Source organism: Penicillium riverlandense (assembly GCF_028828495.1).
Source record: "Penicillium riverlandense strain IBT 135883 chromosome Unknown utg000008l_segment0_segment0, whole genome shotgun sequence".
NCBI classification, from domain to species: Eukaryota; Fungi; Ascomycota; class Eurotiomycetes; order Eurotiales; family Aspergillaceae; genus Penicillium; species Penicillium riverlandense.
This window is the reverse complement of record NW_026643199.1, coordinates 1,449,583-1,462,205: the sequence shown is the minus strand read 5'-3', so window position 1 is coordinate 1,462,205 and position 12,623 is coordinate 1,449,583. Positions and strand designations below refer to the sequence as shown.

At 52.2% G+C, this 12,623-nt stretch overlaps 6 protein-coding genes across 6 annotated transcripts; 3 read left to right on the top strand and 3 right to left on the bottom strand.

Moving 5' to 3' along the window:
- Positions 1 to 46: 46 nt before the first annotated feature.
- Positions 47 to 976, bottom strand: N7474_009591 (putative FHA domain protein SNIP1; the record flags this gene model as incomplete). The annotated part of the gene is made up of 1 exon (XM_057201001.1): positions 47 to 976. One exon carries the CDS (start codon positions 974 to 976, stop codon positions 47 to 49), a length of 930 nt encoding a protein of 309 aa, XP_057048988.1.
- A 185-nt stretch (positions 977 to 1,161) lies between these two features.
- Positions 1,162 to 2,040, top strand: N7474_009590 (J domain-containing protein; the record flags this gene model as incomplete). The annotated part of the gene is made up of 1 exon (XM_057201000.1): positions 1,162 to 2,040. One exon carries the CDS (start codon positions 1,162 to 1,164, stop codon positions 2,038 to 2,040), a length of 879 nt encoding a protein of 292 aa, XP_057048987.1.
- Positions 2,041 to 2,365: 325 nt separating this feature from the next.
- Positions 2,366 to 3,908, top strand: N7474_009589 (uncharacterized protein; the record flags this gene model as incomplete). The annotated part of the gene is made up of 2 exons (XM_057200999.1): positions 2,366 to 2,859; positions 2,921 to 3,908. 2 exons carry the CDS (start codon positions 2,366 to 2,368, stop codon positions 3,906 to 3,908), a joined length of 1,482 nt encoding a protein of 493 aa, XP_057048986.1.
- Positions 3,909 to 7,147: 3,239 nt separating this feature from the next.
- Positions 7,148 to 7,600, top strand: N7474_009588 (uncharacterized protein; the record flags this gene model as incomplete). Its single annotated transcript, XM_057200998.1, has 1 exon — positions 7,148 to 7,600. One exon carries the CDS (start codon positions 7,148 to 7,150, stop codon positions 7,598 to 7,600), a length of 453 nt encoding a protein of 150 aa, XP_057048985.1.
- Positions 7,601 to 9,134: 1,534 nt separating this feature from the next.
- N7474_009587 (uncharacterized protein) lies at positions 9,135 to 9,905 on the bottom strand (the record flags this gene model as incomplete). The annotated part of the gene is made up of 1 exon (XM_057200997.1): positions 9,135 to 9,905. The coding sequence occupies one exon, from the start codon at positions 9,903 to 9,905 to the stop codon at positions 9,135 to 9,137; it is 771 nt and encodes a 256-aa protein (XP_057048984.1).
- A 331-nt stretch (positions 9,906 to 10,236) lies between these two features.
- N7474_009586 (uncharacterized protein) lies at positions 10,237 to 12,601 on the bottom strand (the record flags this gene model as incomplete). The annotated part of the gene is given in 2 exon segments (XM_057200996.1): positions 10,237 to 11,208; positions 11,219 to 12,601. The coding sequence occupies 2 exon segments, from the start codon at positions 12,599 to 12,601 to the stop codon at positions 10,237 to 10,239; spliced, it is 2,355 nt and encodes a 784-aa protein (XP_057048983.1).
- Between the last annotated feature and the right edge of the window lie 22 nt (positions 12,602 to 12,623).

Here is a 12,623-nt window from a genome sequence, read left to right as displayed (position 1 = left end):
AATATGATAGCCGTGCATTGTCGTCCATATTTGTCCCGCAGACAGCTCAGCTCGGAGGCAGCATCATCACGTACTCGCGCGAGCTCAGCCCAAACCGTAGCACGTCCTTATCCATGACCTCCACATAGCGGCCAGCCGGGACAGATTCCCCATTGACACTCGACCCATTCGCGCTCTCCAGATCGATAAGGTACGGCTTGACCTTGCCGATACGGTCCCCGAATTCATTCCGTTTCTCGACAAACCGGAACTGAAGCGCAGCATGCTGCTTCGAGCAGCTGGGGTGGTCAAGCGGAAAATCAACGATTAACCTCTCCCGCCCAATCAGCCAACAGCTGCGCCCTCCCAGCTCCACCATCTCCAACAGGTCTTCGCCCTTGAATACATAGAGTCGCCAGGCCTCTTTCGGAGGGGGCTTGCGAGCCTCTGGAGGTTCGTGGTATTTCAGCACAACTCCTTGGCCGCCCTGGACTTGCACCGTGTTGCTTTCAGCCGCGAGCCGGCCGGTGTTGCTGAAATTGGGCTTTTGCATTTCGGGAGCTGGTGGTGCGTCTGAGTCTGTTGCAGTGAATGCGTCGGATTGTGAGGGCAATGGGCCACGCCGTTGGAGTGGTTGTGGTGGCGGCGGACTGCGTGATCGTCGAGGAGAGCGCGAGCGTGGACTGCGGTGTCTCTTTGATGGCCGTTCCTCATCGTCGTGCTCGCGTCTGTCACGGTGACGGTGGCTGCGGTGTCTGTGTCTTCGCTCGTCTGTAGAGCCGTCCTTGTGTTCCCGATGTGGACGGTCCCGCTCTCTGCGTGGACTGCGTGACGAGCGTCGCCGAGAGCTGTCTCGACGAGAGCTTCGGCGGTCGTCCTCGCGATGGCGGGAGCTCCTGTGGCGGTCGTCCTCGCGGGGAACTCGCCGCCGATCGCGGTCTCGATCTGGGGAACCAGACAGTGAGCGCTGGTCACGGGCGTCGCGTGATGAGGCCATTGCTTCCCCGGTGAAAAGCAGAAGTTGGGATTGAAGCAATTGGGGAATTTATCTGCCGCACACGTGACCCTCTCCGACTTACAGCGGGGATCCTCGCTCTGTCTCTCTTTCTCCTTCTCTTCCGCAACACACCTCACTTCGTGTCTCAGAGAACCCCCGGCTCTCTGGATCAAAACCATGTGGCTATGTTCAAGAAATCCAATCTTCTCTGTTGCGGGGGCTTGCAACTACTGAACCCTCCAACCTCGGCCGTGTCACCTCCTCGCCTCCATGGAATGAGACGCAGGAAGTATGCTACTGCGTCAGACTTCCCGAGCAGAGAGTACTCATGGCCGACCACTACAACATTTACTCCGTATGATGTGTTCAATCTACAGCGCGACGCCTCATACTCGAAGAACCGATACTATGACCTGGTCAAGATCTACCACCCGGACCGAACCTGCAACGACCCTCTCTCCCGAGATCTGACCCCCGAAGTCAGACTGCAACGATATCGAATTATCGTTGCAGCCCACGAAATTCTCTCCGATCCAAGCAAACGAGCCGCTTATGACCTTCACGGCACGGGCTGGGTCCACGGGCCGAAGAAATACAACACAGTCGCCGAAGCGACGGCAGAGTGGGGACCATACGGATCGACAATCTACGCCAACGCGACATGGGAGGACTGGGAGCGATGGCATAATCGTGACCAGGGCCCGCAGCGGCATCTAGTCGACCACCGCACCTTCACCCGGCTCGTCGTCCTGCTTCTCCTGTTCGGGGGTGCCGTGAATGCGTCGTGGATTGGGCATGTGAGCAATGGCTATGAGCAGCGGCTGCAGGAGGTCAACGAGGAGTCTGCGCGTCTCCTGATCGGCCGCCGGCACAATACCGTCCACCAGATGGACTCGAACGATGCTCGTGTCCAGGGCTTCTTGATCCGACGAGATCCCTCGGGCTCCGGTCTCCAGGATGGGGAGCAGCCTATATACCAAAAGGAACTCTTCCCTCGTAGCAGTGGCCCGGCTGGTCCGGAGCACGCGCAGACGGTCAATGCGGAGAAATCGGACTCTACATAAATCCCGTATTGGTTGCGTGGGAATGGGTTTGCATGGCGTTTCTGTGCAAAAATGGGCTTTTTTATAGTTGGCGTCGGCGAGTGCAGTACATACCACACCATGTGGATATATATACTCTACTCTGTAAAAAATTTAAGATAAATTATTCAATCAATAAGGCATTTGTTGTGTAACCCTATCAAAACTCCACATATGCGTCGCCAGACGGACCTCGGCAGTGACGCCATGGCCCTCACCGATATCCGGTTTGCGCTTGGCTTATTTATACAGCAGCACAACCACCGAGCGTCCCACCGAGCGTCCGGACAGCTCCTGCGCTGCCACCATGAGCTCCCTCAAGCGCCCACTTGCGCTTTTCAAGGCGCTGCTCGTGCGCATCCCATTGGTCCTCAGGACGGCGTTCCTGAATGGCATCCGCATGTCTCCCGTGACAGGCAAGCAAGACCTGCGCACCGAAATGACCGTCGCCATCATCCGCTCTTTCATCACCTTCAGCACACCGCTGGCCAAGGCTCAGAAAAACAGCATGCGTGATCCCGGCATCCAGGGTCCCATGTGGGTGTCCAAGGTCACCCTACCAGAGCCCGAATTCGACGTGCGCGATGCGGTCTTGCACGCCATTGAGGACTTGAATGGGAGTGGGGGCGCCTTCGATGTCCCTGGTGTCGCGGCGGTCGAAGCTGAATGGACTGGATATCGCAGTGGCGTGGGAAAACGCGAACCGCTGCCAGATATCTCGGAGGAGGAGAAATATCGCGAACTGCGCAAAGAAGCGCCGTCGGATACGACAGTGTTGTACTTCCACGGAGGCGCATACTTGTGAGTATTTCGGCCGGAATGTTTCGAAACCTATACACATGCTTACTCTGCTTCGATACAGCTTGATGGATCCCTGCACACATCGAGTCCCTTGTGCAAAACTGTCGCATTTAACGGGCGCCCCGGTGCTTTCAGTGCGGTATCGTCTTGCACCGCAGAACCCTTTCCCTGCTGCCCTCGTGGACGCCCTCACCGCGTACCTGTCACTCATCCACCCACCCCCGGGCGCATTGCACAAGCCCGTGCCCGCCAACAAGATCGTGCTGGCCGGCGACTCCGCGGGCGGAAATTTGTCTCTAGTCCTCCTGCAGACGCTTCTCACGCTCAAGCGATCAGCACGACCAATCCGTTTTCATGGCCAGGAAGTTGCCGTTGAGCTGCCGGCCGGAGTAGCAACCATCTCGCCGTGGTGCGATATCACGCGCTCGATGCCGTCCCTCCACCGGAACGCCAAATTCGACTACCTCGACCCGCCCGCTCAACTCCCCGAAGAAGACGCCACCGGGAAAACCCCTTTCTCACCACTTCCATTCCCGCCAGACGGCGTTTGGCCCGTCGCTCCACCCCGCGTGGACATGTACGTCAACGCCAACATGGCGTTGCACCCGCTCGCCTCGCCGTTAGCTGCCAGTCCCGAGCTATGGAAGGACGCCCCGCCGGTTTTCATCTCAACTGGCGAAGAAGGCCTTACGGACGAAGACTTGATCATGGCCCGCCGTCTCCATCAAGCCGGTGTTTCTGTCGTCGCTGAGCAATTCGAGGGCATGCCACACTGCCACGGCTTTCTTATGATCTCCACCTCTACGGGCAAGCGTTTCTTTGAGAATCTGGCACAGTTCTGCTGCGATGCTGGAGCTGGTAGTGTTGTCTCGAAGGGTAAGCTTACTTACTACGGATTTCAGCTCAAGTCCATACGCGAGATCCCGCTCGACCAGGCCTGTGAGGTGAGTGATGAGGAGGTCAAAGACCGGATGCGCAGGGCTGCGGCATGGAGGATGGAGGGGGAGAAGGAGTTGCAGCGCGAATGGCGGGAGAGAGCTCGGTTGTGAGAGTTTATTCTTCGACGTCTTGTACGTACATGATGCATGATATAGGCATATATCCATACATAGATTTATAATACTCTGTTGCGTATACACTGGATGTTCGTCACACCGTGGATACAAGTCAGTGCATTGATAGCATAACCTACTCCTTTTTCCAGATATTACTAGAGATGTCGGTACGCCCCGTATGCAATATATAGGTAAGGCTTATATAGCAAAATGTTGTAGGTTGAAGAATAAGCGCTTCTTCCCAATCAGGAACTTCTTTCTCCTTTAGAAAGTTAAAGTACCACAGTAAATTCTACCCCTACTGTAAGGGAGCCCTGTGCCCTGGTGGTAGGACTGAGGACGCTCCTCCTATGCCGGTGTCGCATGGACTGGACTATGCGGGCAGGCCCTTGCTAAGAGATACCCCCCCGTTTTTTGATTCATGCCACGGGTTCAATCTGCTGCTGCCAGGCTCTTTCTTTCTTTTTCTTTCTCCTTGTTGTTTTACAGGAAGGTGCAGCTGACTAGTTAGTATCCACCCGAAATAAGGTGCGGCAGGGTCGCATTAGCGCCCGCTGCGGGTCGAACAGAATCCCTGGTTGATGCGCTGATTGACTCCCCTTGTCCCAACCCCTATTAATAACGTTAGAGCAAAAGGAGAGAGTACCAAAGGCTATTTTTAGTATACCGGGTTAGCTATTAACGAGGAGTAGTAATTTATCTAGCTATTTTAGACTTAAAGGTAAGCTTCATTATATTAGTATTAATTGATCTAATTTGATAGCCCTCTAGACTCTTAGCTCTTAGACGTATCCTGAAACGAACGCAGTGAGAATAACGGATTTAACTTCGTTCGTGTGGCGATTCACATGTATTTTATGCCCGGCGGTGATGCTGGACTGGGTAGAGTGAAAGTGGGAGTGCCTCCCCGAGGGTGGGTACTCTCACCCTGTTCCCCTGTTCTCCCCGCTCTTACCCAAGTCTCTAGAATTCTCACCATATCACTCAAACTCACCCTAACACAAAAGACGACGCCATTTTAAAGCCAAGGCGCTTTGAGAGTTGACCGCGTTTAGTACGTGACTTGAGTACGGCTGAGCGGACAGGGAGACCTGTTTTCCACACCTGTGGTCGTATGTATCAGTTCTGGGGTTCATTACAGTGATACTTTAACTGTAGAGCTAGCCTATATCAATAGGTGTTGAAAGGTGAGTGCGCGATAGACAGGGCGAGAAAACCAGGTGGGAACCCCCTCTCACCCCGGGGGGAGTCGCGCAATCCCCGGCAATGCCATTTTGGCAGAAATTGAAACCGACGATGTCAGGCGAGTCCTCCGTCCGAAGCACTCGGTGGGTGCAGACGGTGCGCATTCCAAAAGTCTGACAATCAGTCGCACATGAAAGCTTACAGGTGCTCATTAATTTTGCCATAATGGTTTCTCATGCTTCTAAATTTCCTCCGAAGCTGTATCCGGAATCGCGCCATCATAGATCCTTGCCTCCTTAGAGGGAAGGCCTGCTAGCTCCGGAAAGCTAGTTGCTTTGCCTACCTCTAGCTTTCGGGCATCATGGAATACTATGAATTTACACACAATTAGAGGAGATCTAACATCTAATTTGTATAGAGAGGCTTATTAGAAGTATCTACTCTCATAAGAGAGATTGCTCTTTAGACCCTAAAAACTCTAACATAATCTTATTAAAGCCACTAGGGTCGTGATAGGGAGGGATATAGCCGACATTCTCTATTAGTATTGATTTTAGCAAAGTCAAAAAGGAGGTTTCTCTTAGTAACCGCTTTATTAACTAGAAAGGAAATATCCTCGCTGACTACCCCTTTAAAGATATTAAGGACAAGTTGTAAGAGAACTACTTGTCAGGATAGAAACCTGTTGGTCAGGTGGGGAATGATGTTCCAAAAAAGGAGCGATACGGTAGTGAAATGGTACTGAGATAGGAGTTATTTAGTAGGAACAAAGACACACTGATTCTTGTTAGAATCAGCTCAAAACCATGGTTTGTTTGAACTTATAAAACAAAAGCAGGGTAAGTGTATGTAAGTAGGTCACATGATATCGATCCTGAATAACCTCAAAACTGGTCCAATCTGTAACGTTGCGCCACCCCTTTACTTACCTAACGAGCCATAAGCTACGTTCGGTACTACCCGCTTTAGACCGAAAGTAAATCTAATAATATTAATATTCTACGGCTTACTAAAACACCTAGGTATCCTTATTAACCTAGATTCTAAACCGACGTACACTATAGGCGTACATATAGAAGTTAAGTATCTAAAATAGTACTCTAGTGGCTAAAACGGATCGTAAATCTATAGTGATCGTCGAGCCCAAATACAGAATAGACAATAGGTTAGAACGGGATAGGTCTTAGGGGACTAAGAATATCTAGGACTATCTTTAGTCAAATATATGTTCTCGAGATCTATGCCGTCTTACGAGTACAAGAAGTGATTTTTAAATATTAATCTTTCATTATATCTCATCGCACCTAAAATCTATCTTCTAGACATGCTACTATGATGGTTAAAAGGCAATGAGATTTCCAACTAATGCAATAGAGGCACGAGCCTTAGGTAAAGATCGCCTATATAGGTATTTTGAGTAAGAAACGAAATTGCTCATCAGTGGTACTATACCAACCCAAGTTCGATGACATGGAGTTCTGAAACAGATTTCCATTCTCCTAGTAAACAAATTCAAAGTTTCTTGGCTTCGTTACAGTAGTTTTCGAAATCAGTTATATCTCCACACTCTCACGACTTAATTCCCGGAAAGTAGATCTATAATGTGCAAGTCGTGATTGGATAGGTCGTCGAGACACCCGCTTTCCAGACCGCTTCCTAAGATAGTCTTTGTATTTTACATGAAACTCCTATGCACTTAATACCTTCCAGGCCCCCCATTCTCCTTTCAGGCCCCCGATTCTCCGTCCAGGCCCCCGATTCTCATTCCAGGCCCCCGATTCTCATTCCAGCCCCCAGCGCCCCCCCAAGTCCCAAGTAGGTCCGATAGACTCAGCCTCGTCCTTAGTTCCTCGCTAAGAGAACACATTCGGAGTCTCTACACCAATCAAGAAGGAAGTTATCGTAGCTCCGTGCGCAGGGCAACCGAACCATGGCAAGCTCCTTGGCATCCATATCATCTATAAAAGTTAAGCACAATCCATATTCGGAGTCTCTCAACACCCTAAACAATTTATAATTACCCTCACCTGGTCCACTCAAAACTCGCAATGCTATCATTCAAGCGTGTTCTGCTCATAGCCCTCTCCCTCGCGGCCACTACAACGGCTATGAATTGCCCCAATAGCTGGGGCACAGCGGCCGACAAATGTTGCTATGGCAGCTTGGAGGCTGACAGTTCCGGGAAATATTGCTGCGTTGCGGACCATATCAATTTCAACTTCAACAACTATAAACCCAGAAGTGTTTCACCAGCGCAGAGTACGGCAGGCTCAGGTTGCTACACAAAGGTTCCCTTGACCGCAAGCGATTATTCCGCGCAGGTCTCTTCAGCATCATCGGCGCTTGCAGCGGGTGCCACCAACTCTCCTTCAACCAACGAGGCGTCTCCTACAAGCTCGGGTGCTGCAGCTCCCACCACCAATGCCGCCGTGCCGATTGCCGCAGCTCAAGAAATGATGCTCGGTGGTGCCGCAGTCGTTGCCGGTCTTTTCGTGCTGTGATTAGAAAGGGGTTGGCAAGATGTTATTTGTTGGCTGGCTACCACACTAGCTAGGTGTCTGGTTGGAGCATTTGCAGTTGTGATGTGTTCTGATATCATCGACAATAAGGGCTCTGGGTCATCTCTGGAAGTAGTCACAATTGGCAGAAGCCATAGAAAAACAATATCATCTTTGCATACCAAGTTTAGCTCTCTACCGCATGGCACAGCCTTCTGTATTATGACTAGTGGGCGTAAGACGAAAGAGCAAAATGTGACAGTCAAAGGAAAGGGGGAAAGCAGGCGGGCGATGTTTGCCAAGTCATCAGAACTACCAAGCGATTCTATGATTCCATAGGACATAGCGGTTTTATGGCGATGACACTCTATTGTAGTTTGACCGACGCAGTGTCGTATCGGCCCTAAGACAATCATCGAAAATCCCGGCTGTTGAGAGTCAGTTAGTCAGTTCGTACCATGCCAAGCCAAGCCGTCTGTACTCAGGATTTCCCCCTATAGCCTGTTCAGGAAAACCGTGTGAGAATCGTTGCCTAATCTAGTATGATATGACTGCCTTATCTAAATTGGGAATAGGAATTGGTTTTAGCGTAGAGGCTGAGCTTACCCTTGTGGATCTCCCCTAAATGTTGACGGAGTGGCTCGTATAGCCTCCTGCATAGCCTCCCGTTTTTCTAAATATGGCTCTTCAGGTGGCCCCAGATAATAGCTTATTCTTATTGCTTTTCGGGCTGAAATAATAATAGTAACACCCCAGCCCTGAGAGAGAGTGTGTGTGTATGGGTGTGATCGGCGCTGAGACTGTGCCTGACATGACCCGTGTGTAACGTGCTCAGCCACCCGTGGGATTCGAATGAGCATCTGCCATCCGTCACCGCATATGACATGCCCGCTGACCCGACCGACTACTGCACAAGACCAGCCTCAATCTAATCATTGACTGTAGTTTCATCTATACCGTGGGCCCCTTTTGGTCTCCATGCATTGCCGCCATCCTGATTACGGCGAATGACTGAATGCCACCCACGAACATGGCCCGTCTCCAGTCAAAGAGCACAAAATTGAGCGTCAGTTTGATAAAGCGACATTCATGTCGCTATTTGTTGATCCTCTCATTCGCGAGGGGCGTTTAACACGCTCTATCTTGGAGACTCTGCATACACCCGACACACCAGGGGGCGCAAATATCCAAGCCAACGACATCAAAAACCGGCGCCAATATTTGCGTCGAACGCAGAGACGAAGAGAGCAGCAGGACGCATCGATCGAAGCTATAATCTGGAAGCAGAAAATCATGGAAGAGTTGAACGAAATATATAGAAGTTCACGCAAGAGCCTGAGACGCAACCAGCGGTTAATGGACTAGAAATCATTTTTTCACTGCAGTGCGAATAGACAGATATGTACTCCATTTGGATGCTTTTTTTCAACACGTGCTTAGTGAATTGGCCTACTACCCTAGCGGCATTGAAAGAAGGACAAGATAGCTCCATGATACCGGGTAGGAAGAATGTTTTGGTACCCAACTATATACTACTCTACTGACCACCGGGAACATCAACCCCGGAAACCTCCCCACAAACCTTCAACAACTCCTCCTGCTTCGCAACATTCCCAGCACCAGGATGCGCAGACTCAGCACCGCTCGTCGTAAAAAAGGTCCCACTCTTCAACCCTGCCAACTGCCCACTCCCGACTGCCCACTCCGCCAAAGCCTTCGCCGGCTTATCCATTCCCCCCGGCGCACTCATACCCCCCATCTTAGTCCTCACCCAGCCGGGATGCATGCTAACAACCTGGATCTGCTCACCCCAGCGCCTCGCGAACGCATTAGCGAGCATGACATCGTGCAGTTTACTATCGCCATACGAATGGGACTGCGTCACATTCCGCAGTGTCTCATCGCCGCCATAATGGCTGTCCGAGCTCATGTACAGCAGCCGGGAGGTGGGGCGGTCCATTAGACAGGTGAGGATGTAGGGCGCTAGAGTGTTCACGGCGAACACGGCGGAGATTTTGTCGGCTGTTATCTCCCTGCTGGAGGTGCTGCCGTAGCCGATGCCGGCGTTGTGGATTATTGCGTCGAAGGGTTTGTGCGCATTGGCTTCTTGGGCGAGACTCTTGGTCTCGGAGATGGAGCGCAGGTCGCCTACTAGTACGGCGGAGGCTTTGGGGACTGCTTGCCGCGTGCTGGCTGCGCGGTCTGCGTTTCGCGCGTGCAGGACCACGGCGTGGCCTTGCTCAGAGAGGATTTTGGCTGCTGCTAGGCCGATGCCGTCGCTGGAGCCGGTGATGAATATACGAGCCATGGCTGGTGGGTTGGGAGGAGTGTGAGAGTTGAAATTATTGGTTTTAGGATCGAGGGTGGCTTGACAGACGTTCAGATAAAAGTACGGGGGTTGGCTTGATGATATCATACTGAACTGGACCTGTAGACATTCTACAATATGACATCACAGCAAATTAGACAGGGAAGGGATCTGCTCATAGCTTTACGTGCATGGTATACACACAATATTATCGAATTGATGTGAATGAGTAAAATGCATTTAATCTAGGTACCATGGATCCGTGATGGTGGTACCTTTCCCCAGAAATAAAACACCGAGCAATGCAAACCCATTATCCCCGCCTAGCAATTCAAAGATATTCATCATCATCAATCGAGATCTGATCGTCTTCTGCCCGTGCTGGAGGAGGCGCAATACGCTCAGTCCATACCGGTTGCTGTTGCTGCTGCTCAGACGATCCGACACTCTGTGCCGAAGGTGACGAGAGCCACGGGAACGAGACGGGGGTACCGTTGATGCGAATCTCACCGACAAGATTCCCCAGCGCAGCCGGCCCATCATCGACATACCCATCAGACAAACCCAGCAATTGCGCTACAAGTCGGAAGATAGCCACAGTGACTGTAATAACGGGCGCAAGTAGGGTAGACAGATGAGACCAGCGCCACAGCATTGTCACGGTCACCCATGGGAAATGGGGAGCGTCGGGTTGGAGACAGTAGCCTTCACAGCTGTCGGAGATGACGGGGTGGCAGTACTGCTCGCACATAATGCACTCGACGACATACCATGTGAGGGAGACAAAAGTGACCAACCCCAGTTTAGTGAGCTGGAGACGCCGGGAAATGGGGTGCCGTTCCCACAATCGAGGCAGGGGAATGGCAGCATAGACACGACCATCGTGATACGAGCGGCCGCTTTGCATATGCTGACCATTCTCTTTCGACTGCGACTCGAGTTGTCTTTCTCGCTGGACTTGACCATCCAGACCATCGAGTCCCTTCCTCACTTCGTTGATGTTCTTCCTTAGCGACAGCAGTTTCTGATTCAGCCGGTCGATATCAGCCAGGTCTTTGTTCTCGGAGGCGTTGGCAAGCTCGAGTTTCTCAAGCACCGTCTTTTCGTACGCAGCGTCGTCCTCTTCTTCGGTTTTTAGCTCCCCCGAGTCGTCCAGAATCAGTTGTAGGGAGTTAATGGTATCATCACCCATATCGAGCGGCTCCTTGCCAGAGTTGAAGTCCTCCATGACCGTCTCCAAAGCACTTTTCGGCAGTTTAGGTCGGATCAATGGTGGTCTCGACCGTTTTGTGGGTTGTGCTTCCTTTTTAAACCAGGTTTATATCATCATTACCAGAAGATTTCGGTTCCTGCGCAGGCTCCTTCTCCTTCTCCTTCTCCGAAACTGGCTTAGGAACAATGTCCTTTGTGAGATTCTTCGGTATTTCTGTCACCCGCTCGGTAACAGGCGTATCGATCCATGCACCGGTGACTCGGGGAGTTTTGTCGTAGACGCGTCTTTCGAATAGCTTGGGTGGATCCGGGGTCGCGATCTGATCAAGCTTGGGGCTTTCTGTCCTCGACAGTCGCCGCAGCAGATCTTGTGAGTCTCGTTTGATAGTACTTGGTTTGTTGAATGCGGAATTTTTGTAAACCACAATGGGTGTGTTGGGGATGGGATTGCCTTCACCCGAGCTTGCATTCCCGTCCGCTTTCTTTTCGTCCTGCGCATCTTGCGCAAGAGGGTTGGCGGTGCGTTCACCAAGAGCGCTTCGTGTCGGAAGGCTGCTCCGCTCTGATGGTCGAGGCGAAGCACGTAGAGGTTTGTAGATTGTCTCGTTCGTTGTCTTGGTCCGGGGTAGAATACTTTCCGATTCTCGTTGCTCCGGCGCATTGTGTGAACTGACATTCCTGAGCCATTCCTGTCGACGGGATGCGCGACTGCCCCAGGTAGACGGCAGATTCAACGAGGGTCCACGGTCACCGTCCTCCTCCGGCGGTTGGGTATGATCATCCTCGTCGTCACGGCGCTGGAGATTGTCCGCCGTCAACGCCGCTTGTCTCCCGGTGTGTGCGCGACTGAAGATCGGAGAATCAGTGCCCGTGACGCGTCGGAGACGCTGCTCGTCCCTGGTATCTGAGATTCTCCTGCGCGATAATACACTGTTGCCGGTATCGTCGTGAAACCCAGTATCCGAAACCATGGGCCCATCTCCTCGTGGAACTCCGCTGTTCCTCTCCCTAGTTCGCGAGGTGGAGCGACTGATGCGGGTGCTGGCCGGACGCGCCTCAGGATATTGTGCAGGTTCAGGCCAGTCCTCCTCGGAGCGTACATAGTTTGCCAATGTGCCATCTTCTTCAATCCTTTTGTAGACGTCCACGAGCTCTTCGGGGGGATTGGACGGTTGTGACGAGGGGGAGAGGGCGTTAATGAACTCCTGGCGATTGCGCCGAGGACTGGAGGAGGCCATTCCCGCGAGCAAGAGATCTTCGTCTGTCATGGCTGGGCGACGCGACGCGGCTCGATACGCGCCTGCTAGAGTTCCGGTGCGTAGGGTGTGTCGAGGACGCGTGGAGCCATGCTGCTTCGAGGGCGATGGAAAGTGTGAGGCGCTGAGATCGAACTCGTAGTCCGGGTCAGGGCGGGCGCGGGCAAAGGGGGACGCGGGATGGGGACGGGAATGGGCCGGCGAGATGCGGTTGTTTGTGGGGGACATGGCAGAGGCAGAGTATGCCTAG